The sequence below is a fragment of the Terrapene carolina genome, unplaced genomic scaffold (genome assembly GCF_002925995.2).
Source record: "Terrapene carolina triunguis isolate 2854851 unplaced genomic scaffold, T_m_triunguis-2.0 Scaffold89, whole genome shotgun sequence".
In the NCBI taxonomy this organism is placed as follows: Eukaryota; Metazoa; Chordata; order Testudines; family Emydidae; genus Terrapene; species Terrapene triunguis.
In genome coordinates, this window is record NW_020664440.1 from 3,093,513 (window position 1) to 3,117,045 (window position 23,533).

At 44.4% G+C, this 23,533-nt stretch overlaps 1 protein-coding gene across 12 annotated transcripts in view; it reads right to left on the minus strand.

Moving 5' to 3' along the window:
• CADPS (calcium dependent secretion activator) overlaps positions 1–23,533 on the minus strand; it is a 358,046-nt gene that overhangs the window by 2,117 nt on the left and 332,396 nt on the right. For all 12 annotated transcript variants that reach the window (XM_026650418.2, XM_026650417.2, XM_026650416.2 and 9 more), the window contains one exon: positions 799–903. In XM_026650418.2, coding sequence (XP_026506203.1) covers positions 799–903 — 105 coding nt within the window. The remainder of the gene's footprint in view (positions 1–798; positions 904–23,533) is intronic.

Genomic DNA, 23,533 nt, shown 5'->3' on the forward strand with positions numbered 1-23,533 from the left:
GTATTGTTCCAATTTATGAAAAGTACATTTAGTACATTTCAGTTGTAATTTCGTTACTCTTTGATTTGTTCTTAGTGTACAGGAAAATACAAACATTTTAAAACACTAGGCCAAAAAGCATCAAATAGAACCTAAAATGATCAAAAAACGTATTTACCCCCTTCTGTGATCTTATTTCACGTAAACCACTGCGATTTCACACTGAAATAATTATCATTAGTCCAAGACACACACACATGCACAGAAAAAAAATGCTACTTTCAGGGTATGTTATCTCACCTTTGTGATCCCTTAGAGTTGATCGTATACACCCATTGTAAAAGAAACTACTTCAATTAACTATGAGAACAATCATGATTTGCATTCTGACAATAAGCACAAGACATATTTAAATATTTTTGGGAGTAAATATTTCCCTTCAACCAAGTCTTGGGATTTTTTTTAATTAAACCCCAAGTTAAAATGGATTAATTGGTGTGATCAACATGTTTGCACATAAAAAAGTCAATTTTTGGAATGTTTATTGTACTATTAGGGTTAAATGTAAATAATATATTTTCCCCCTTGCAGTGTAAATAACTACTTAATAATTGTGGGAAGTATTTTTCTAATCTATATCTGCCTCAAATTCCCTTTGATTAATTTTTGTACTTGCAGTATCCCCATATGCATCTAATATAAACTGTTCTAATTAATGATTTACTTGCTTGGCTACAGAATACATTTCCTCTAAGAAAACCTACCACACACAGTGCTTCCAATGCTAAGATGTTTGCAAAGTCACATAAAAATTATTACCTTTACCATCCTAATAAGAGTTTTCAGTTGGTAAATGTGAAGCTGCAGGTCCATGCGGTCTGTCAACCAGGTGCAAATGACATTCATTGAGCTGGTGTACCATTGCTGCAAGAGAGACAAGAATTCTCCAGCAAACACATCCCATGAGTATCATGAATAAACACAATCTGCGAACAGGCAGATACAACCAGGACTGACCTTTTCTATTTGCCAACCGGTGAAATGACTATGACAGGATTACTGGGGAATTTTTTTAAAAGCAGAATTTCAATGAATGAGCATTTCTTTTTCATAATCAGATTCTCCCCCTCCCACCCCAAAAAAGGGATTATTAAATAAAACATGCACCCCAGGACTACAGACTTTGAGCACAACTCATCCATCCACAGCCTTCTCAACAAGGAACATCTATGGATGGTAACAAACCGAGAGCAACAGCACTGCTGGCTTTTCCACAGTAGGGGTGGACAGTATCACCTTTGCCAATGATTGGATTTGCCAGCAAGACTGTGTTTTATCCCAATGCTTTTCTTACAGCTGCTCCACCACGACCCTGCCACTAACCACATCAAACCCAGAGATTTCTTTGCCACTTACCTGCTTTGAAATTTCAAACCCCATCAGCCGTAGGAGGCCTCTGATTCCCTAAGAGGAGCAGACTGCATGTACTAGGGGATTCTAATACAACCTGATCATATTAGTACACAGTAACTGCAGGGCGAGGATACACTGTCATAAGAGCATACAGCATTGGCTGCATTATCTGCTCCAGTCTCAACCCCAACAGTTGTAAAAGCAGATAGCTAATTTCAAGATGTTGAAACTATAGTTCCCCTCAAGGGGCTGAACTTTTGCTTCTCGTCTGTGAAAAATGCTCGCAGCTGTGTCACGGCAGACTGCCGCCCCTGCAGAGCAGGAAGGCTCTGGTGGGCTATGGGGTTAGAGGACTGCGCCTATATTCATCCATCTCAGAGACATATGAGCAACGCTCCCAAGTGGCCGGATAAAAAGGGGGAAAAATCAAATCTTAAAATGTCACCAGTTTTCATCCCACTTGGTATTATCCAAAGAACAACTGAAACTGAATTAAAACATTACTTGTGCAGAGATATATGCACACCCAACTTCTCTTTCTCACACTCAGTATGTGCACACATCACTCCTATACTATTACTTTTCACATGTGCCAATCCATGCACCAGAGACCAGTGGAAATTTAAACAAGTGCTAGTTAAAAATGCTTTTCATACTCTTCCCCTCCCCACTCCGACCCTCTCTAAGACAGTGCGTCTGTTAGACAGTCACATCTTTTGTCAATGTTACTTCAAACTTGGACTGACATTTTTATTTCTCTTGTAAAGCAGAAGGAGGCAGTTTAGTTCTTAGATTATGGCCCCATTAGTGAAACTGGCTTTTTTAGCCCTCTTTGGAGATCATCAGTTCATCAGACACTCACAAAAACAAACCTGCCCCCAAAAGGTTAATTGCAAAGGGAAAAAAATGAAAATTGACCAGGGACCAGGGCACTGATTCCCCCCTCTGTCCCACCAGCTTCACGCTAGTGATTCTCTGTTGATTTCAATGCAGTTACTCTGGTGTAAAACTAGTGTAAAAAAGAGCAGGGCCAGGCCCATGTTAGTATAACTTGCACATTTCAGCACTAACAAAATTCCTTCTTTAGTATGAATGGATCTGTCTGGGGTCGGGTTTTGCAGATCTGTACCTCAGCCAAACAGCAGGCAACCGAGACACGTCATAACCACACGGGGTGCTAGAGGCAAGAAGTGTGGAGTCTAACCAGGTACCTCATTCTGGCTGCCCACTCCAGACTTTGCTACCAGTAATGGGACTCCCTTCCCCCTTAGGCCTAGGGCAATGGAAACCTATGGCCTGTCCTATGAATTTTCCCTCTGCAGGGGGATGTCTCCTCATGGAAGAAACAGGGGACAGCGGGAAGTGAAACCCCCTCAACTAGTTTATCTCAGGGATATATGCACATGCTTCCCCCCCCTACCACCCAGCTATTGGTGCCTGGTGAAGATGGCTGCTGGACATACTGTGCGTTCCAAGGCTTCCCTGACCATAGCTGCCCCCGAATACGCCTTTAAATGGGTCTCTTGCACTACATTCCCCTGTGTTGATGGGGCGAGTTCCCTCATCTAGCTCCTCCTCACCTACTTATTGAGGTTATTTCCTGGGCACCCCTCACCATGGCATCTGGGTGTCCTCTCCTGCCTTGCAGGATCAGTACAGACCAGTCATTGATTTCCTAACTCAGGGAGCCACAGAATGTCCCCGGCTGCCAAATCGGCAATAGGATCTCTGAGGTAGCTGAGAAAGTGCTCAAGAGGTCCTGTAGTCAGACCATTCCCTATTCATTATACCCTGGCATGGCGTCCACTCCTTTCCCCGACTCGAGGGGAGGTTTTCTGTCCAAAGTCAATTGTAACCTTGCTCCAGCTCTGCCTCTGTAGGATGTTTCCATTCTCCCTGGGGCCTTTGGGCGCAGGGCATCTTTTCCACATTTATAATTTGGTTTCTGCATCCCAACTTAACTTGCATCCCCTGTAACCCTTCAGCCTAACCAGGGTTAAGTGTTTTGTAGGCATCACAGCAGAGGTGTGTTTTAAGACTGCTGTCAGGCTGACCCGTAATTAACATGCCAATTAGCAGCAATCCACAATGAGGGCTGCACAGAATTTAGTGAAGATGTACTTGAAAGAATGCAAAGGGCCTGTTTTTTGTTTTTAACTTTTTATAATTAAAACCTCTTTTTTCCTGGCTAGGCTCAGAGACACGGCTCAGCAGCACGCTCACAAAGTGACAGCCTCATCCAGCCAATTAAACCCAGAGAGAACCAGGTAGTTCAAATCCCGGTGTACTATGTTCATTCTACTGCACTTAATTACTGTCTAGTGAGCTGGGAAACATTAACCTCTGCGTGTTGGGAACCCTGACTAGAACATTCATTTGGCTGAGTAAATGAAAGGCTTCTGGTAGCCCCAAATTTACCCTCTTTAGCTAGTTTGAGGGGTCCTATGATCTCACTGAAGTAGCTAAGAGAGGAACCTCTCCCCACTTTCACTCTCTACCCGTACACACTCCCTCTACTGTCTAGCACGCCTCAACTCCAGGATCTCCTTGAACTACAGATTTAGCTGCTTTTCAGTGAGACATTTAGCCTCTTCTGTTTGAAAAAGCATGTAGCAAGCCAACCTGCTGCGTGTTAAATGTTTGTATTGACTGTTTTCTATGGAAGGAACTGGAGTTTTCCTGCACAGGTTTATTTAGTGCCTAGAAGCTGTGAGAGATTAGTAGTAAGGTTACTTGCCAGGGGCTGTCTATAGCTGGAATCCCTTCCCACATTCCTTGTATGTTCCCCTGTGCAGGCTGCCTCACAAAATACACCAGAAGCAGCACACGATTGGCACATTGTCAGATTCACCCCAGGGAGTCCGTTGGGACCCAGCAGACCAGGCTAAAGGTGGTGCGAGGGACCTGCCTTGCCTATGGCCCCAGGTTCATTTTAATTTGTTCCTTTACTATCGCTGGGAGAACAAATGGGTGAGCCCCAGCGTGGCTGGTTAGAGCTACGGACTGTAAAACACTGGGACTAGCCCTTCTGGGGAGTCTTTCGACTGATTTCAAAGGCCCTCTGTCAGCAGGTGTCCAACCCTCCTTTGCTTTAGAAAGGGATTTTCTTGATTAAAAGAATTGGACCCAAGTTTCCAGGTCAAGGTGCCAGGCTTCCTCGCAGAACGTGTGACTGACTATAGACTGAGAGCAAGGCCTGCTGGGAAGGGGAAGCAGGAAATAAGAGGCAGGTCCCTGCCTTTCAGTGGGGACTGAAACACAGAGGGAGCTGTAGTCTGCTGGTTGGGCTCCCCAGTGTGAAGAGGACTGTGGTCTCAGTGGGGTTTCCAGCTGAAAGGGGACGGGGAAACGAGCCAGCGGAGGGGCTGGGAAAGCAGGTGAACCAGGGTAGGGGGAAGGCTGGGGGAAAACCGAAGTGCAAAGCTGAGGATGGAGTGGACAGCGGCTTCACTGCCTGGGGCCCCAGGGCTGGAGCATGGGCCAGAGGCAGGGCCCACGTTTCCCAGAGCCTCCCTTTCACCATGTAGAGTGGGTGTGGATAAAGCCCGGCAATCACGGGGGTGACTGTGGGCATCTCTACCCTGGAGAAAGGGCAGTGGCCCAGGCAGGGCGAAGGACTTTATGGCTCCTGCCCTCCCCAGGGGAGACGTTTTAGTAGTGGTTCTCCCAGGTGAGTCTACTTCAAGCAGCATTATTTGCTGGTAGGGTAAGCGACTATCCCAGCGATCAGCTGGGAATGACGTCACAGGCAGGGTGCAGCTGTTCACAGCTCCATTTCCTCCCCAAATTCCATTGTATAGCCAGACAGAGGGGCGTCCGTGGGCGTCTACGGTACAGCAGACAAGTCCGGGGGGCAGCACTCTCTGCTCTACAAGCACAAGGCTCCCATCCCCTCCACCGATGGGCATGAGCTGTACACTTCCATGGGACAGAGCCGAAATCCAAGGCTGACAAAGAACTGCTCCAGAACACAGAGACCCTTTGCGCTTAGCTTTACAAACTTCCTGTTCACAAAGGGCGGGGATAAAGGAACAGAAGATCGGCCAGTGAAAAGACAGGGGAGTAATTTTTTCACTTGGTGTCTATACTGTACGCCACCTGGGGAGGAGATTACTGATAGTGGAGGGCGCTTTAAGCTAGCAGACAAAGAGCTACCAAGATCCAACAACTGGGAGCTGAAGCTAGACCAATTCTGACTGGAAATAAGACACACATTTTTTATAGGGAGGGTAATTAACCATTGGAGCAACTTAACTAGGGGTGTGGTGGAGTCTTTGTCAATTGGAGTCTACATCAGATTGGATGTCTTTTTCCAGACACTATGCTGTAGCTTAGTCAGAATTTATGGGCTTGATGGGGAATCCCTAGGGGCAATCCTCTGGCCTGGGCTATGCAGATCAGACTGGATAATCACAATGATGCCCCAGGCCTTAAAATCGATGGGTGAGCTTCTGAGTCTCTAAGAAGTGCAGCACAGGTCGCACAGCCCGAGGGAATGGAGACTACGGAGCACGAAGCCACCTTTGTGCCCTGGTAATTCTGGGCTACGCCAAGGGCTGCTTCAAACAACTCTGGGATCTCCCTGGCTGCATAATGGACTGCCGTGCTGCCAGGCACCAGCACACGCCTCCTGCCCCATTCCCTGCATGTGTCCTAGGCCAGGGCTTGGAAGGAGGTCCTCAGAAGGCAACTTTATGACCGTTCCACAGCGCTTGCAGCAGAGTAATTCTCCCTCTCCACAACCAGGTCCACTTTATGCCACTCCAGCCCTTTTGTAAGGCATACAGTGGCCAGAGAGGGGTGAGGGCCTCATCCGATGAATCTCTGCTAATGTCGTTTCTCTGATAGACAGGAAATATCTGCTCAAGAGTCATCGCAACGCTATGCCCCAAAATATGAAACCGAAAAGCAACTTGAAAGAAGAAGGTGGTTTCATTTCTTCAAATGGCTCATGCCCTTGGTTCACGTGAGCCATGACCTCTGGCTGCCACCTCTGGGCCTGTGCGCCAGAAAATATCACTCCCCTCCTTTAAATGCCTCCTTAAAGGGTCATTCCTTTGAGTTAGACTTCCATCTCCGCCCTGTTTGGAGACTATCCCCAAGTTTTACTAAAGTATTAAAAACAACACCCAGAGAGCAGCTGAGCATGCAGCAATAAGAACATCTTATGATCTTCCACCGCTGTATCTCATTCTTTCCATACACAGAAATGAGTGGGGAGTCTCTTGGGGGCAGGGAACAGTCTTTATATTTGTCTGTAATGTGGCGTGCAAGCCTTTGTGTGTCTAACTATTCAATAAAAACAACCACCTCAGCCTTGAGAGGACAGAACTTCCACAGTATCAACTGAAACAAAGAGTTGGACCAACCAAGATGGCGGCCCCCAGAAGGATCAAATTAACTTGCTAGATTCCCAGCAAGGCGCAGAACCATAAGGACGCTGAAGGTGAATTCCCGGCTTATTCAATCTTTAAAAAACAAAAACACCTATCAGTTATTTACTCCCCAAAGCAATTATCATTACAGTCCATGCAATATAATCACCACAAAATACCAGTGACTTCCAATGCTCTTCTAACAGGGTTGGCAGTTTTGCTGTTGAGTTTGCCAACCTACATTTGATCCCCTTCTTTCCATCAGCATTTCATGTGAGTCTTTGGAAACATAAAACAAATGAAGCTAAATTATCTACTAAAGACAATGCATTCAAACACCCAGGACACTGGGGAGGTTCAAACTGGATTCTGACTCTGGATCCAAATGCGTCCCCCTTTCCTCCTATGGGTAGGAAAGCATTTGCTACTAAAACGTCAACCATGCAGATCTTTAAAACATAAGACCTACATGTCATGTGTATTTCTTCAATGTATTATAAAATGATCTGTTCACCAAGGCTAAGCAATCAACTTCACAAGAATTTCAATACTGTACGTTATAGATGAGGTACAATTCAAGGGATATCTGTTAATGCATTTATCCTGATTTTAAAAAATCACATCTATTTATTTTTTTAGATGTAGTATAGCATTCTTCAATTACTGCATCTAAGCTTTGCATATGCATAAAAACAGAGTAAGCTATGAGTGAAACAGATACTGAAACAATCACTAGAGACGATGTGTTATTAGAAGGAAGAAGACTTCTGATTTCATGGCTAACACAAAGATGTTAACATTTCCACACAACTACATATATATTTTTTACAAGTAATCTCGCTCTCCCAAACAGAAATGGGATCTTAGACACAAGAGACAAAGTCCTGTTGTGATATGAACTAAATAGTTTCTTCTGCCTGTTCAGTTGTTGTACTTAATAAAAATCCTTCAAAAATTATAGTAATCTTTTCTCGGAGCATTTCATACACAATCATAACAAATTATGTTTATTATTATGCGTTTATGCTCACAGAACCCATAGGTGGGAGACAACTCAGCAGAACTTGGATAACACTGTTCAAGCAATGCTTTTATTTGCATATTGAAATGACTTCTACACAGAACAATTATGCTCCTAACACCCATGCATATTTCTAAAATGCATTAAAACGATCTGTTTACCAAGGCTAAGCCATCAGTTATGCAACATTTACTTCCTAACGTAAGGCTGCCTAATTGCAACATAGAACTGTTGGTGTCTCACTACTATGAATATATTGATAATATTTGGCTTGGCCGAAAACAACCCATCCGCTACTTTGACACTGGGGATCCAAGCTTTTCCTTGCCCAATCAGTCCAAACTATCCCCCAAGAGGGCGCTTCTCTTTCATAAGTTGCTTGCTCAAGCAAAACTCCCACTGAGTCAGATCCTGGAGTCCCGACTTTGTTTCTGCTCAGACCTTGCCAATTTCAATGGCAGTTTCCCCCCAGCCACACCTGACTGCTACTCTTGCCGGGGCAGAAGTAGGCAGATTCTGACTCTCCTGAACAGACCCAGTAGAGGGTGCTGAAGCATGACCTCTGGCAGGCTTTGACCGTTACCGTGACAACCTCCCAGCCAGCCTGAGCAATAGGGTTTAATGCCTGGAAGAGGAGAGTTTGGGAGCTGTTGAAATAGCAGGCTTGTCTCTGAATATATAAATGGCAAAAATTGATATGAATAAATCTGCAAGTAACACACAGACTGTGGCACGTTTTATCAAAAACCGTGCTGGGTTCCTGTGCTTTTGGGGAGGTGGTGTCATTACACATACACAAGAACATCTGCAAACTCCCGTTTTCTTTAGTGAGGTCTGAATGGAAGCATGACCTCCTGTTCCTTGCCATGAACCTGGAGTTCACACTCATATTTTACATGTTACAGGAAGCCACAGTTCACCCCAGGGGTGCTGCAAACAGAATCTCATAAGCCAGATGCAGCACTGCTTTCTAATGCACCTGAAGGAGTTGTATTCTTCATTCAAAAAGCTCACATACGAGTAGCTTAAGGTCACTTCAGCTTTTGTAAAGGGGAGGACAAAACCAGGAATGCTTATGGGGCTGGGTTGTCAGCAGGGTAGCAGAGGGATTACAAGAAACCGGTGACTCTGCCTCTTTCTGCCTTTGCGGGTAGTTTTTTTTGTGTGAACAAGTGCCATACAACAGATTGAGGCTGGTATAAAGGCCTGGGACTGTGCAAGAGCACCCCGCTGAGCCTCAGCTGTGCTTGCAATTAGCAATAGGCATGAAATGATGATTGTTGTGGTGGCTGATGGCAATCTGAAGTGACAAGTTTTATGGGGGAAGTTGCAGCGGGGATGTGCGGCAAGTTTTTGCAAACCATTAATCGGAGGCTGCAGCAGGGTTTAGTCAAAGCTATTTTGTGTCATTCAAAACGTCTTACAAGGATGCTGAAAGAATATTTTCTGCTCTCAGTGCCTCGGAATGGACTTTTTCTAGGTCAGGGATTCTTTACTGCCCTATTTAGTGTCAAAACTACCCATTTGCCTCAAATTAGCAGAAAGCTTGTAGTTAAGGGCTGGAGATTAAGCATACAAAATTCTCAGCAGGTGACTGCTGGGGGGGATTTGGGGGTTGAGAAGTCTTTAAAACTGACTACAAGACATTATATACTTCTGACAAAAGAACATAGTAATCCTACCTGCTTGCTTTAACCACTCTTGTTTGTCCTTTATTATGTGCTTTAATGCTCATGAGAGCAAAACTACTGGTGATACTACTCAATTACCATAGTAACTCTCACCTATGACCCCTGATTTCAGTCCTTGCTTTCCAACCAGAACCAATCCAAGCAATTCAAATCTATTTAGAACTGTGACCTACCAGTGTCTGGAAAGCGCTGAGCATAGGCTGCCCCTTCTTTTTGTCTGGCCCATGAACTTGTTTTGAAACGTTGAAAGGAGGCTGTCGAGCAAGCCTTTGAATTCAAGGTGTTCCGAAGGTAACGGATTCTGCGGCGGGAGGCTGCCTCCGCGGCACCCAGCATCAAAGCAACGCAAAATAAGGAGGCCGCGCACCGGGGCACACAAGAGGAACGTGCTCACGTCCGGCCATGGGTTTCGTTGGTAACCCGACACGTGAATTTGCTGTGAAACAGGAGCCCCTTCTCAAATAGTTTGGTGCTTTTCTCTGATCGGCCATACACTCGTGTCCATTCTCCACTCACTGAGCCAGGTCCTCTGCTCAAGTCATCGGAGCTACGCTGATTTACACCAGCTGAGAATCCGACCCCATATAAGGATCAGGATCAATATCAGCGAGTGTATGGAGGGAGAAGAGATGGTCAAATTCTACCTTTAAGGCTGTCACAACGGTTCATGGAAGCTACATTTCATTTTTCCCTTAGGAGGGAACGTACGTCTGCAGCCCTGGATAACTCCCAAACCTGTTTTTTAGTAATCAAGTCTGCACACAATTGAGAACTTACTTTGCATGCACATGACTTTGCTACACGAGTCTACAACAATCCACAAGTCGTCCTTTCATGCCACACCTATCTAGGCATGTAGCATACGAATTGGAGTATGCAAACTTGGAGTGCAAATGTGCACACAACTCAGATGCACATAGACCTAAATTCTGAAGACCAGGTCCTTTAAGACCAATTATATAAGAACATTTCTAGTGAAGAATACTAAGATAGGGACTGCAAAACCTCATGCTTCAGGCCATCAATTGATCGTTATAGGGGTAAGGAAAGATTTTGCACCCCACCACCATATACACTATTGGCCAGGTGCATTATGGGAGGTTCTCACTATCTTCTGAAACATCAGGCACATGGTATTGTCAGAGGCAGGATACAGTATTTGATGCTGTGAGCTGACACGGCTCATCCTCTGCATTCAGCTTATTGTACAAGACAATACTGGAAATGTCGACGTTGAGAAGGGCACAAGAGTGAAGCCACTTCTGGCCATCTGGGGTCCCCTGAGCTTCAAGGGTTTCCCCTCAAACTTGCTTCATTACCCCACCCTCAAGGCCCTGTACAGTTCCTCTAGGTACAGGTTCTTGTGGAGTCTCTCAGTGTTCTCTCTCAGTCCCCTAAGTGAGGCTTGCTGAGGAACAACATGGCTTTTCCCCTGCCCACTGTGACCGGGCATGCTGGCTCCATGTTGCTTCTCAGACCCACCAACCCAGATGTGAAGGACTCAGCTGTAGTCTCACACTCAGAGTCGCGCACGGTAGCACATTGTGCTACCGCGAGACAGCTGAACTGGCTCTCCGCCGTGAACAGGAGACGAATGACAACTCAGACAGGGTATGCTGGGAACGACAGAATGTAAGAACTTTGCAAAAGTGACTGATCCAAATGGTAACTGCCCAGGGCGTGACTGATGCATCTTTCACACCTTTATCTTTGTAGAAAAGTGTCACGTGCAAAATCATGCGACTCCCTGTGGGGTGACTTCACCAGAGCAAAATTTACTTTAGGTAACCTTTAAAACCCCAGGTGTGCACCTCAGTAGCAGAGTGGGTCTCCACTACCTTCGCCCTTGCATAGTCATTGACACCTATGCAAATTGGATGTAGAACGTTACCAGTGGTAGAGGTGGGGTTTACACCGGTTTTGCCCAGGTGTAGATGATGATAAGCATGAGTGGGTGGAAAATCAGGAACATTATATTTTACACATGCTCATTTTAAAAAAGTTCAGTTCTGGGCTAGCCCAAAGGCACTACCATGCGAGAGAGCTGGGTTTGATGGCAACCTTTGGGGTCAGATCTTTGGCCCTGCTCTGTCCTAAGGCTGCTCTAAGTTGCATCAGGGTGCAAAACTGGATCGGAAGGGGTGGGGGAAAGGTGGTGTAATGCCATCTCTGGCTTCCCCCTCCCCACGTCCTGCACTGAACAGAGCTCAGCCAGACCAGCAGATCTAGCCCCAAGGCCTTTGCTCTAAGCAGAGGCTACAGCATTATGGGAAGAACTGTCTTATTTTCTGTGGAAGTGTAACTACGCACCGCTGGGGCGCCTCCTTGTGGCGCCCCAGGGGATTAGTTCTCGACCAGTCAGATGCGCCCTCCTTTGGTTGCACGCCCCCTGGGCTGTCTCCCTCTCTCTGACTTGATTTGTCCCCCTTCGTGGCTGGGCCCTTCAGCCAGGTCATTATAGCTTTCCTCTTCTGGGGACACAAAATTCTTCTGGACAAAGTGTCTCAGGCAGTCTTCCGCTCCACTGCCCAGACTGTGCCACTTTCCCAGGGGACGGTAGGGGACCCCGGGCCCTCCCGCTTCCCCAGCTTCCAGCCAAGGGACCCTACAACTAGCAATCCCAGACCCTGTTGCTCTTTCCCTGAGCTTCTTCCTACTTTTCCTTATCTTCTGCCCTACCCCTGGGTCACCACCAGAGCTTCCTCTGCTCCCTGTGGCGACTTCCCTCCCTTGGGGTCCTGCCAGAGTCTGCGGTCCAAGACACGATCCCAGGGCTTATTTTCCTCCTTGTCTCTTGCCAACTCCCCTTCTTCTCTAGGGAGTGGCAGCAGAATTCCTTCCCGCCACCTCCTCTAAACACCAACTTCCTCTCTTTCTGCCTGTCCCAGCGCTTCCCCTAGCTGGGCTTCATCTGCCATTAGCCTGTATCAGCCCTGACTCTCCTCCGGGTGCAGCCTGTTACAGGGTTAATAGACACCCCAGCACAAAAAGGTTAAGTACACTTCCTCCTAGAATCCCTGAGGGGTGAGCCGCAGGCACAGTGCTGAGGGGGTGGGGGAGAAGGGCCGTGAATTTCTAGGCACCACAGTGGAGGGCACATAGAAATGCCTAGACCAGAGAGATTGAGACTGCAACTAAGGGTATGTCTACACTACGGGATTAATCCGAATTTAGATAATTCGAATTTGGGAAACAGTTTGTATAAATTCGATTGTGCGCGGCCACACTAAGCACATTAATTCGGTTTTTAACCACATTAATTCGGTGGTGTGCGGCCACACTACCCCATTAATTTTAACCACATTAATTCGGTGGTGGTGGCCACACTAACCCTAATTCGAATTAACAAAATCGATTTTGGCGCTACTCCGCTCGTCGAGGTGGAGTACAGAAATCGATTTAAAGCGCCCTTTAATTCAAACTAAATGGCTCTGTTGTGTGGACGGGTGAAGGGTTAATTCGAATTAACGCTGCTAAATCCGAATTAATCCCGTAGTGTAGACCAGGCCTAAGTTGCGGAGTAGGATGGTGGCAAAGACTGGTGTGGATGTAAAGAGCTGCTGCCCCCCGAGACTCATGAATTTAACAACAATCCGCCAGCGTCAATTAGAAGATGGGAACAGAGAAACTTCTGCCACAAAAAGAGAAACGTCTCTGCCCTGCTGAGACCTACCCACACATTAGTGCCCTTCCCACTAGTTTATAAACTTTTCTTCCAGTTTCTCAATGAAAACCATATTTTGCTATTATCATTATTGCAGGCTGCCATGCTTGCAGGCCTCCCCCCCCCCCTCGTTAGGAAGCTGATCTTTGAGTAACTCTTCTGCAGAGGATATTACCTTTCTGAGCCAGGACACCTGTCTGTGTAACCAGGCACATGTCGGGATCACTCCTCCAGCCAGTGTAAATCGATGAAGCTCCATGTGTTTGTACAGCACCTGGCGTAACAGTGACTGGGGTTCCTAGGTGCTACGGCAATGCCAATAATAAAATCAGTGGCCTATGATGATTTACACCTGCTGAGGATCTGGCCTGTAGGCTTCACTCCTTGCTCTCCTCGGCACAGGCCCCGGTTCACAGAGCTGTATGTCGGCATATTTTTGGATTTTTCAGACAGCAATCCGAGAAGTCAGTGAGAAGTTACCACATTACAGATCCCCCAAATAGTTAAACAGAAAATGAATGACGAGTTAATGTTGTAAGCATTGATCAGCTAGTCTGACAATTAATGCTTCCAATAAAAAAAGCTCCCCCTTTTATCGGGCAGAATAAGAAATTAAACACTTGTGGGTTCATTCTAAAGAATGAATGAAATTGAATAAGCTACCTAGTACTTGAGATTCACAGTGAGTGCCTGAATAGAGCAAACCTCCTAAGTTGAATGGATTGCCTTTTGGGACCAATTTGTCTCTTTTCACTCTTTAGTCTTCCTTTTCTGCTGACAGATGTACAAAGGCGGAACTGCGCTGTGCAGCTTATCTACATGCACCCACAGCAGCTGTCACTTTTGTCGAGCAAGTTAATCAAGCAAATGCCACCATATCCCACTTTCTATAAGGAACAACATGTTATAGACAGTAGTCTTGGGAGAGAGAGAGGGAGAGAGACTTTATTTTAACTTTGATTAGCTCAAATTTTTTTCTGTGTGTGTGTGTGTGTGTGCGCGTTTTCAACCAACTGCACAAGCCAACACTTTTGTCTTCACCCAGTACAAATATTTAATATTATTTTAAGTGTAATTTGCACTATTGGGAGGGCTGTCCAGTTTTAATTACATTTAAAGGACTTAGGGACAGGGTTCACGAAAAAGAGAAATGGAAGCTTTTTGTGTGTGTTAATGCTTGTTGATAATAATATATTGATTGTCAATCTCTAAGCCAAAAAGATTAGTGTAGTAAATACTATTATCTGGATGCCACAAGTGAAGTGCTAGCTTCATTTCCCCCGGCTTTTTCTTTGTAAAGCAGTTTGAATCACTGGTTGTTATTTATACATTTTCTTTGATAAAACCAACTTGTGTGGCTGATTTTTTTTTAAACCCCTGCCTCATTAAGTACATAATAGCATTTATGTGTGGGTCTTTCTGCTCTTTAGCCTTTCAAGCTTATGCTTATATTCCTCGATTACAACCAAGTTTCAAAACTTCTGATGTTCACAAACAATTGGATATACACCAATATTGTATATATCAAATTCTCCACTACTATCACCACAGGCTATAAACTCACAGGCACTATTGAGAAAGAATATATAAATAGCTATCTTTCTGTTATACCACCATGGACCATACAATAAGAGTATCTGATCTCTGAGTAACTAAATATTCTACAGAGTACTTAAAAAGGTGGCTGTCTTTCTGTATACCACCACAGACCACACAATAACAAGGCATAACCGAAAGGGTATGCAGAGACAGCTGTCTTTCTATTATAAAACACATAATTTTATAGCTCACGCTATTCTTTTATGCGTTGTTTCTTTTAAAATATAAAAGTTGATAACTGGTTTTTTTTGGTAACAATTTGTGATGCGCTAGCTTACCTTCCAGTAGGGATTTCCAACTGGGTTACCTTCAGAAACAGAATGCACATTTCAATAATATTTTGGGTACACGCCTTATTTAAGACACTATAGAACAGCAAACAGTACCTTGCTCACAAGAGTAAGGACTTCAGTAAGTAAAGATTTCGCAGGATAGGGGTCTATGTTAGTGGCAAATTTTCCTCTTGATAAGCAATATCCCTTCAATTATTTTTTGCTAACATTTAGCTCAGTAAGTGCTAAATGATAGTGCTATGTTTTTATTTATTACTATTATATTGTTAAAGCACCATGGACATCTATGGTATAGCATAAGCAATAATAATAATGAACCCTGGTTTAAATAAGGGACTGAAGTGCTTTGCTAAGACTACAGATTTACATTTCAGCAAAGATTTTTTTTAATAATACTATAATGATTTCACTGCAGATACATTTAGAATAGTTCCTACAACCCTGCTGCTCTGTAACTTCTGACTGTTTTTTCCCCTGTATTATTCCTTGGCTGTGAAATCTCATTCACATTGAAAGCTTAACTATGTGGGCAGGGTATAAAGTCAAAGGGGATTGATATTAAAATCATTTGTATTATTATTTAATAATACCACAGTGTCAGCCTTACATAATAGGATCAAGCCGCTACCCTGAACTATTAATCATCTGTCTAGGATGTAAATGGCATTGAATTACACCATCTTTTTCAAAAGAAACCACAAAAACGTTGTTTGAATCATGTACACGGAATGCCTTAGACACAACAAGGAAGGAAATTCAGAGTGAAAGCTGAAACTCACACACAGTTGTGTTTAAGTACAGCAGGCTTTTTGTAGTACATATGGTAGCTAAGATCACCCACTGTTTGAGGACCTCAGCAAGAGGGTGAGTTAAGGATGGAGTTTCACCCTTAACTGGGTTTAAGTTTGATTTGAAGGGGTCTCTTGCATATCATTCCCGTCAGTGCTAATGGAAGGTCCATATAGAACTTCCTGGTGTCACTAGCAAATGGACTTGTTGGTTGTAAATGTTCAGCGCTGTGCTTATGAGATTAGACACGCAACTCCCACTTTTATTAATGGAAAAAGACGTCTCTAATCTGGGGTTTTTTTTGCTTTGTATTTTGTATGCATATATCTGGTCTCGCACTTACGTTATAAATAAATCGTAAACATCCGAATCATTTCATTCATGGAGAGCTTCTGCATTTAGGGCTCTGTGCTTCATACAATTAATTAACAATTAGAATACATTTTGTACAACGCCACCTAAGCACTCTAGGATGGGTTAAGGCTCCTTAAAGCCAAATTATAGTGCCTCTGAAGCCATTCAGCTCCTTAACGTCATCCAAGCACAGATTTCAACAGAGAGAGAGAGAGAGAGTTTAAAAAAAGCCAACTGGAGGCATTAACTCCTGCACCTTCACGACACTGGGACAGTTGTGAAAACAATCTGAGCTTTATATTTATCACACAATTCGTAAACCCTATAGTTTCCTCTACATTTCCAAATAGTTGCATAGGATTTAGCCACACAAGTCCCATCCAGCTCAGCATCGTGAAGTCTCACCACCTGGGTCTGTCGTCTCCTTAGAGCCAGTAAAAGAAGCAGTGCCCAGTCTCAACAGCACTTGGATGGGGGACGTCAAAGGAAAAAGCGACTTACTGTAGGAAGGGGCGTGTCGCCGAGTGTGAGTAGCCTACGGTGAACTCATCACTCTGTGCACTTCGTAAGCATCCCCACCTGGGCCAAACTGAGGAGATAATTGGTTAAACACCAGGTGATTAACCAATTAAAGTGATTCAGCTCCTCAGCTGAGGACAGTTAAAAAAGATACAGGAAGAGGAAGGGGAAAGAGGGGAAGACCCGATGGAAGGGCCAGAGCAGCCCAGGCTCTCGGGGAGGGGAGATTTTCTCCCCCTTTCCCTCTGTGCCTAGGGAGAAGGTCAAAGCCTTATGTCATGGGGGGAGAAGGACTTATATAGCCCATTGTAAATAAAGCACACGCTGGTGAACCTATGCAGGAGTGTGTGAGGACTGCTGGCAGCTCACTGAAGTCGGTGGGATGACTCGGGTGAGTAAAGTTAAGCACACGTGTGTTTCCAGGGACAGGGCCTGAGAAAGTGGCGCTCTCCTGAGTTATGATGGAACCAATCCCCTAGCCTGGTGTGGTTGTGTTGAAGAAGATGCTGTTTTTCTGATGACAGGTAAAACAAAAGTCCTGGCCATTGAAGATTTATAACGCTTCTCCTGGACAAAACCAATTGCCTGTAGGATTCGAAGGTGGGAAGAATGCAGTTGAATACATGTTTAATTCTTAAAAACAAAGCCCGTGCAGAGGTGTAAAAGACATGGGGATCCAATACACTCACTTGTTGCAACCAGATGGCCTCAGACTCCAATACTGCAACTGTGTCCAGACAGAGCCCTGGCTCCCTGCAGGTGCAGGGGTCTGCCAGGCAGGGACAGTTGCAGGATATGGGTCTTAAAAATTGCTTCTGGGTTGTGACTGAGGGAGTCATGAGATCCAGGGAATAGCTGGAGCACCTGTGCGTGTGTGGGGGGGTCCTCTTGGATCACAGATGCCCCGTGGGCCCTGAATGGTGGCTTTTCTGACGTAGGGTATTGCACCTCACCCATGAATTGTAACCCCACCCAGTGTTTGCAGCAATTAATTCCAAAGGACACATGCCTCTTCAAGTTGTTCTCTAGGGCCCTAATCCTCCAAATGCTCGGGGGTAACTCTACTCAGACATGTAGTCCCACCAGAGTCAATGCTGGTTATCCACCCCTAGTCAATAGGGCTACTCGGATGAGTAAAGTGGTACGTGTTTACAGGATCTGGCCCTAAATGTGGTCTGGGTGTACTGACATGCTTTGTTCCTGGGTACCTGTCCTTCTCTTCCTCCCAAGCAGATACAGCTGTGCAAAACTCACAGTGCTTGTAGCATGGCATTTTACACACAAGTGATCACTGCCCCGAATGATTTTGCCCCCACCAAATTTTACATTATTTGCAATTTTGATAAAATAGTTTTTGCATAAAAAAGATGGAATATAGATTGCAATACTGTTTTCTGCATTCTCCACTTGTGTTTTTTTAATTGTTTTTTAAAGAAAAGATGTTGACATTTTAAACCGAGGTTCCCATATAAAGAGCCTGGTTAAACATAATAGCTACGTAACATTTTTGTAAAGAGCCCAGCCCTTTGTTTGTCAAAGCAATATAATACAATGACAGTATAATTGGATGTAATGTTGATTAATAAGATGCAATGTATGTTATACAATACTTTAATTGTACAGGGGTTTTTAGATTTTAACACTAGAACTGAATCAAAAGACGTCACAAACTGGAGCTGGGAACCTTTCATTGAGTTCTCTTGTATAGCCTGCACATTCCAAAAAGTGTAGTTAAAGGCTGCCTAGGTATTAACTGTGAACTGGAAAAGAGTGAATGGGGAGAAAAGGATCCCCTGGTATCGTACATGGGATTTCAGGACAGAGAAAAGATATTTCTTTTCCAGCTCTTGGTAAGCATTTTTGTACGCTGATATCATAAGTGCAGGGCGAGGTTTAAAGGAATCTTGGGGAAAGAAAAGGGCTGCAGATCAAGAGAAATGAAGTGGCCTATAACTGCTAATCTAACATGCACCACTGGCTCACTTGCTACCCTGGGAGCAATTGTGGGGGACTTGTCTGCAGAGAGAAAAGGGAACGAGGCATGAAGAAGCTATTGGACATCAAACAATCCTTCATTGTCAGTGCGGAGGGCCCAATCCTCCTCCCAGCACACAGCGTATGCTGTACACGGGTGTAAGGAAGCCTGCTCCACAGGCCATGGGAAGGGAGTGGACCACTCTGTGATGACAGCTGTTGCCTCAGCCCTGCAGCAGATCCTTCTATTATCCCTGACAAACGTGCATGAGGTTAGGTCAACAGATCTGGATAGTCAAAGACCTACCCGCTCAGCTCCTGCTCTGGTTCTCCCCAGACTTGTCTTGGAAAAACCCACTCTGTGCTGCACACGGGAACTCCCTGTTCCCCATGTGTAGCTGTCCCACTGCATGCTGGGACTTCTATGCACACAAAGGAGCGGGGTGGAAAAAGGATTTGCCCAGTGGAATATAGGATTGGGGGGGGGGGGAAACAGAATTGTTCGTTTTGCCACTGACTTATCTACAAAGTCTCAGATTCCAATGCTAAAATATTTTCTCACTTGAGTATCATGACTATTTCGTGTCACGAGAGAGCTAACTATTGATTACAGAATTATAGACATGCAGGGTTGGAAGGGACCTTGTGAGGTCATCAAGTCCTGCCCCCTTCGCTGAGGCAGGACCAAGTAAACTTAGATCATCCCTGACAGGTGTTTGTCCAACTTGTTCTTAAAAACCTCCAATGACGGGGATTCCACAACCTCCCTTGGAAGCCTGTTCCAGAGCTTAACTATCCTGAGAGTCAGAAACTTTTTGCCTAATATCTAACCTACATCTCTCTTGCTGCTGACTAAGGCCATTACTTCTTGTCCTCGCTTCACTGGACATAAAGAACAATTGACCCCATCCTCTTTATAACAGCTCTTAACATATTTGAAGCTTATCAGAGTCCCCCTCAGTCTTCTTTTCTCAGGATTAAACATGCCCAATTATTTTATCCTTTTCTCATACATTAGGTTTTCTAAACCTTTGATCATTTTGGTTGCTGTCCTCTGGACTCTCTCCAATTTGTCCACATCTTCCCTAAAGTGTGGTGCCCAGAACTGGACACAGCTCTCCAGATGAGCTTTACCAGTGCAGAATAGAGTGGGACAATTACCTCCCGTGTCTTACACACAACACTCCTGATATCTTCACACTTAAACTTTGACCCAGTCGTGCTTTCCTTGGGCTTGCAAAATTTCAGTGGAAATCAATGGGGCTTTTGGGGTCACAAGAAATGCAAGATTGGACCCGTAGGTTCTCATTCTAGACTAACTACCAACTGGAAGCTCAAATTAGTTAAAAACACTCTTAAATACAAATAGACAAGCAGATCTCACAGTGTGCTAAGGGCCAGATTTTCAAAGGTATTTAAAAGCTGCGAATAGGTGCTCTTGAAAATTCAACTAGGACCTAAGGTGGCAAGCCACCTTACCCCTCACAGTTGCCCCCAGCAATGGGAGTTAGGTACCTAGGCATTTTTGAAAATCTCACTATCTGCATAACTTTAATAATCTGGCCCTACATGACTTGCATATATTGCACAGTGATAAATATGTACACACAGCTCTAATCCAACAATCTATGTTGGCTAAGCAGGAAAGACTACGTTGTTAAGCTAACTGACCTCTCATTTCAGAATTTAGGACGATTTGTCTTCTGTAATGCAACGTGACAATATTCCTTCCACAAAATGTACCTTGGATATTTTTTTAATGGCAAAATAAAGAGTCTGTTGCTTACAGTCTGCCATAAAAAGAATATTCTCCAACGCTAAAAAGCACTGTGCAGATCATGTTAGCAAGACTATGCTGACCTAACGTAACAGAGCAATCAGTCTGACTTCTTAGAATGATTAATGGAACAATCTCCTCTGGAAAAGAAAACAAATTAACTGTCTTCACCAAATGTCTACTGAAACACGAAAAGCTGTTCTGATAAAGACATTTAGAGGGAAAAACTCTTACACACATGTAAAATCCAGTGACAGATCTAGGACTTATTTTATTAAGAGGCTCCCTAAAATAAATTAAATGAAACCTACTTAAATGAATACTTCATGAAAGAATAAACCTTGTTACCGGAATACATTTACTAGGCAAGATCCTATTCCGGAACAAGTCCTAACTACCTTGGGCAGCTTGTGGGCAGGAACAGTACGAAAACAGGTCTTCTCCTCCCTTTTGCCATGATTAATAAGCCTATTAAACACCTCTTGTCCTTTTTAAAAACATGCTTTGCATATGAACTCCAAAAGACGAAGGGGTCAGCTCTGAAATAGCATGACCCTGCATGTGGGTTTGAAACATGCCTTTTTGTTGGGTAAAAAACCCCTATTCATAAAGGAGGGTATACAATGTTCTTCTTCCCCAGGGCAGCAATAGCTGTATACAGACAATATTTTTCACCACAATGTACTTTACGGTTTTTACTCAACTGCCATGAAGCACAGTACCTGCAATCCGACTCTCCTTTCTATGAGTAAAAAATTCAATTGACGTGACTTCAACTGATTCAAACATTATGCCTTAACTGAAAAAACAAAGGCTGCATTAAAAGTAACTCTTTTAAAGACATGCTTAAAACAATGCAGTATTTCCCAAGGCCAATCTGCTTTATTTTCTTCACTTTAAAATTGACTCTTTCTTAGACAGAAGCAGCTGAAGAAGAAACAGCACAGGGAGGCAGTCTCGGGATGGAAGTAGGAGAATTGGTGCCCCAGTGAGCAGGCTGGCTGTATAGGAAGAAAAGTAGCGGTTTTCTAAGGTTCGATCAGCCAGCTGCACAAGCTTCTTCTATAGCTGTCAATATCCCCACTGCGAATTTCCATATATTTAGGAGTATACGAAGTGCGGATTCAGCAGGGTACTTGGGCACGTGCGTCTCTTTAAGCACATGAGTAGTCCCACAGAAGCCAATGCTAACTGCTGATCTGGGGTCCAAGTCATTTGTGCCGAAGTTTCTTTTTTAAACGTCAGCACTCCTTCGATTCCGACTTGTATTGACGTGATACGTTTTACATTCATGAATCAATTAATATTTAGTATAATTGCCTTTTAAAAATACGGGACCAAATCCTGTCTCATGCATCCCCAGAGCTGTGCGCCGGCTGGACTCATGGGCATGGAGGTCTATTCCTGCTGCCATTGCACAGAGCACTTTGCCAGGGGACAAGCCTGATCCCTGTATCAGAGATGGCGGAGTTGAGGGGCAGGGAGCTGAGCTGACTTGGCTAAGACCACAATGGCAAGGCTGGGAATAGGACCCAGGTTTCTTGATCCCGATTCTGGGCCCCTAACCAGTGTATAGAGGTGGGGGAGGCAGCACATCCCATGATGTTCCAGCATGAGGTGCTCTGGGATCTCCCTGGCAGGTGGGGAGGGTGAAGGGGCCAAATGGCCCCATCTTGAAAAGCTGTGTCAGAGCCTCCAATTGCAGATGCCGGATGCTGGGGTGACTGTCCCATCAAAGCTGAAGATCCTCTCTCCGACAAGCAACCATGGGGGTGAACTGCCTTACTCTGCCCTCCCTCCCTGGCTTCCTCACCTACATCCCTCAAACCCACTGATTTCCATTTGCCTCTGTGCGTCAACATCAAAACACCCTCATTTTTCCTGCAAATACACAGAGGCTTCCTGAAGGTATTTTAAACCACTCCTTTAACAACGAGTATCCAGGCTATAACTGTCTGCACATAGAGTTCGGAGGCAGCTGAATGTATAATGTGACAGTAAAATGGTAAGTCAAGCCTTCTGCAAATGTACAGAGCAGTTAGCACTGTAACTACGACTGCATCATCAGGACGGTATCACTGCATGATTAAGTTCTTACCAGACTTTTCAGTAAGGGCAACCTTACTGATCTGATAACTGCCAAGGACAAGCCAAATACACAGAGTCAATCTATGCACATTTAATCCCCAGAAGGCAGATTAAGTGTATAATTGACCCATATAATCCATGTATCATCTCCAGTCAAATGTTTTCTATGTCCGGTTTAGGCGGACACGAGGCCCATAAGAAAGCTATCAAAGACACAATATTACCATTGCAGTGGATTTCATCAAAGTTAGAGATGGCTTTTTAATCACTGATCTCAGAGACTGCTAGATTTAAGCAGATGAACTAGCACTAAGCACATCTGTTTTAATCCTTATCTTCTACTCAGGCTTGTGTCTTGAAGAAGTACATGGAGGAAAAAAATAAATTAATTTTTGTTTAGATCTTGCAATCTTAGGAGCTTCTCTTGATGATCTGATCTCTCATATCAAAAGCATGTTTTGGGTTTTTTTTGGGTAAGATATTGAATTAATCATGAGAAAGAAAAAATACCATCTGCGCTATTTATGGACTTCGGAGGTTTGCATCAATATCCTGAAATTCACAGGAACCATGGTTGCTTTCTCTACATTCAACAGCCTTTTGTACACTAGCTACACCCCTGTGACCAAGACATCAGTATTTTGCTAGTTAGGCAAAAGCCAGGCTAGTGATTATAATATCAACAGGTCCACCATATAGTTTTGTGATCAGATAGGTTCTGATTGGCTGGAAAATACATAAACTACGTATGCAGATCCAAATCTGTAAACTATCATCATTAAAGGCACTAATCTTTGCAGGCAAATCTCCCGCTGGCCTCAAAGGGAATTCTGGCTGTGTAGGGGCCTGGTCCTAAAAGATGCTGAGTGCCCTCAGTTGAGAGGGCTCAGAACTACACAGGATTGGCCTCTATGACTGCAAGATCAGTCACCTTTTTTCAGGTCCATGACATACCTCAAGCCCATCTTGCCCACACTTCGTATTTGAAACAATCAAA